This window comes from Cyprinus carpio, unplaced genomic scaffold, assembly GCF_018340385.1.
Source record: "Cyprinus carpio isolate SPL01 unplaced genomic scaffold, ASM1834038v1 S000006665, whole genome shotgun sequence".
NCBI lineage: Eukaryota > Metazoa > Chordata > Actinopteri > Cypriniformes > Cyprinidae > Cyprinus > Cyprinus carpio.
In genome coordinates, this window is record NW_024879288.1 from 296,595 (window position 1) to 300,017 (window position 3,423).

The following is a 3,423-nucleotide window of genomic DNA, read 5'->3' on the forward strand; positions in this document are numbered from 1 at the left end:
TGAAAAAAAAGAAATGAGAAATGCACAAAGACAGACTCTCCGCACATGACACCAGAAAGAGACAAACATATGCATGCTCGAATGCAGAACATTGTCTACTGAATGCACACATGAGGACAAAGGATGTCAACACTGAGAGAAGGGACACAATGCAAGTGACAAAATGAAAACACAAACACACACACACACACACACACACACACACACACACACACACACACACTGTGTTGCCTGTTGATTGATGTTTTTGCTCCTTTGGCTATTGGCTATGTTTGTACTGTCATAATGTTTAGTACATTTAGAAAATCCCTTATGCTGTTATGGTTCTCAAGTGCTCCTCCTCTGCAGTGATGTCATTAGAAGAACCATTTTTGGTTCACAAAAGAACCTTTCAGTGAACAGTTCCTAAAAGAACCATTTTGAAGAACATTTTTTAAAATCTCTGAAAATTCGTTTTTGACTATAAAGAACATTTTCTGCATTTGAAAGGTTTCATGGATGTTTAAAGCTCTTCATTGAACCATTGATGCCAATAAAAAACTTTATTTTTAAGAGTGTACAGTATGTCATGAGGAAAAAGAGGAAGTTGTTTTGGTAGAAAATTACATCCGTCAGTTTTGTCAGCAAATGTGCATGTGTCTAAAGATGTAACATTATTTTTTGCTTTTTAACCATATCTGAATGTGGTTTATTTTTTTATTTTATTTTTTATTTTAAAGAGGTTTAGAATGCTTTGGCTACTTGACCCAGAGAAAACTGTTGTTAGCAACTATTTGCACTGATAATGAACAATCTTTACTCAAAATTAATTGAATGTTTAATGAACATTCAAATAAACATACATTTAAACGTTATTATTTTTGCACTTTATATACAAAACACAGTTTATTAATACACACTTTGCTTGTAATGATAAGTCCATATAACACAAAAGTGAGAAAAAAAAACATAACAGAAAAAATATAAAATGATGGAAGCACTGTAATATGATACAATAAAATATGTTTTAGGCTGATGATACATGGGGTAACTTTTTGAATAATTTTTCCGGGCAACTTTTTTTAAGCACTGTTCCTTGGGCACTTTCGCATTGAGAATGGGTAACATTTCTATCTGGATATTTTAGACAATTCGTGAGCCCTGTGTCACACCTGGTTGCCTATTCATGCAACATTGCCCAAAGTTGTGTCATCAGCCTTAGTTTTATTCACAAATGCAAGCTTAAAATTATTTATATTCATTTTTTATTTTTCTTCATGAATTCGTGTAGAAACCACAAGCCATTATTAGTGAAATATTACAAGCTTTATCTAAGCTCACAGCAAACAAAAGAAGACACTATAGCATAGTATTCTATTATGCTGGTTTTAAACTTTGGCAAAAGTTCATCACAAATCACTGAAAATGTATAAACAATACAGAAAAAAAAAACATGAATCATGAATAAAAGTTAGATGACTTGCTAAATTTGACTTGATGACTTTTGAAAAGAAATAATTAAATTGTTTTAGAATAGTAACACAAATCAATCAGAAAACTGAATAAATGAGTTGATATTTTTCACTACAGTGAATGCATTTGCTTTGAATGGGTGGTCTGTGATATTGGTGTTCCCTCCTCAGAGAAAACTCTTTCAAAAACACGTCTTAGAGAAAGTTTAACATTGCTCTTAAAATCCTGCCCCATGAAAACATACAGAACGGGGTTCAGGCAGCTGTTGAAATACGCCAAAGACACGGACAACGGATAAACTTCCAAAGCCACAGCCACAAGGGAACTGGATTTCTTTCCGTACATTATTGTCAAATGCACTATGTGATACGGCAGCCAGCACAGAAAAAAGGTCACGATTACAGCCAACATGATGCGAAACGCTCGTCCAGAGTGAAAATGACTCCTGCCTAACTTGCGTGCGATGAATCCGTAGCATGTTGTGATGCATATGAGAGGAACCAAAAAGCCAAACACAAATCTGATGATGCTTAACCTTCCATACAATTTAAAATTGTCTTCATTACGTTGATAATGCAGGCAGTATGTTTTGTTATTTTCTGTGTAAGTCTCTCTTAACATCATAAAAGGCAGACTGAGAACTGAAGCCAGAATCCAAGCTGTTGCACAGGACAGTCGTGCGATGAACAAGCTGCGATGATTCTGAGCCCAAACCGGTGTCATCACCTGAGTAAACCGATCCAGACTAATCAAGTTCAAGGTGAAAACGCTGGCAAACATGGTGATGAGCATAATGAAGGAAAAAATCTTGCACATTAAGGATCCGTACGGCCATTGATCAAAAGCGCTCTTGGTAATGTAGTAAAGAGTGGAAAGGCAGCACAAGAGGTCAGCAATCGCTAGATTGAGAAACCCTACTGTATTAACAGTCCTCTTCATCTTCAATCCAGCAACATACATGACAAATGCATTTCCAGGAACGCCGAGGATCAAGGTCAGATAGAAGAAGACCTGAGAACTCACTCTCATCTGAGTTTTCAAAATAACATAATAATTCTCCATTGCTGTGATTGAGTGGAAGTGTCTGGTTTAACCTGCTAATATCACATATTGTCAATGTAAAATCATGAATCATATTTAAAGTGTTGTGTCAGAAAAGAAACATTTAGAAATGAATATATGATCAGCAAAGCTGAATTATGATAACAAATATGCAAACAAATATGATGCTATTTTATCATTACTTTAAAGTACATAAAATGTTTAAAAATCATATAAATAGCTCTACATAAGTAATCATGACTCACGGTGTGATGATTCGATTCACAGTTATCCTGGCAAAAGATTTCTTCTCTTATGTTCAAGACTTTATACCACTTCTTCAAATTTATCGCGTCATCAGACTTTACCAACATTTCAAACACGGTTGAGCTGTGAACACATCATGAGCAACTCTGTAAAGCTAGTTAATGTGCAGTCTTCAGTCACTTTTAATAAAAAATAATAATAAAAAAAAAAAAAATAATAATAAAAATAATTCAGGGCACGATTCGAAAAAGCTAAGTGGTCATAAAAAAAAAAAAATAGTCACACTCATGGTCTTCGGTCAAAAATGACAGACCATAGGAAATTAATGGGAAAATGGGAAAAAAAAATCTAAAATACAGAAAATTTTTGTTTGTACAATCTACAAATCCCCCACAATGCAGACAAAAATTGCACAGCAATGAAGGGGTGAAACTCTAAAACATTTAGAGTGCAAAATCAACACACCAACTCACACACACTTGTACACACACACCTATAAACTGGTGTGACTGTAACACTGCAAATATGTAAAATAAAAGGAAGGGGTTACACTCTAAAACATCAAGAGTGTAAAACGGATACATCCACTCACACACACTTAATTACACACACTCACAGACACACACATACAGAATTATACATACTACGTTAATTTCTGAGGCG

General features: G+C 34.6%; 1 protein-coding gene across 1 annotated transcript; it reads right to left on the bottom strand.

Annotated features, from left to right (window-relative positions):
• Positions 1 to 1,468: 1,468 nt before the first annotated feature.
• Positions 1,469 to 2,595, bottom strand: LOC109112375 (C3a anaphylatoxin chemotactic receptor-like). The gene has a single exon (XM_019125314.2). It carries the CDS (start codon positions 2,512 to 2,514, stop codon positions 1,564 to 1,566), a length of 951 nt encoding a protein of 316 aa, XP_018980859.2. The 5' UTR covers positions 2,515 to 2,595; the 3' UTR covers positions 1,469 to 1,563.
• Positions 2,596 to 3,423: the final 828 nt, after the last annotated feature.

Excerpts from the sequence above, each read along its gene's own strand:
- LOC109112375 (XM_019125314.2), bottom strand. The coding sequence starts at position 2,514 with ATGGAGAATTATTATGTTATTTTGAAAACTCAGATGAGAGTGAGTTCT.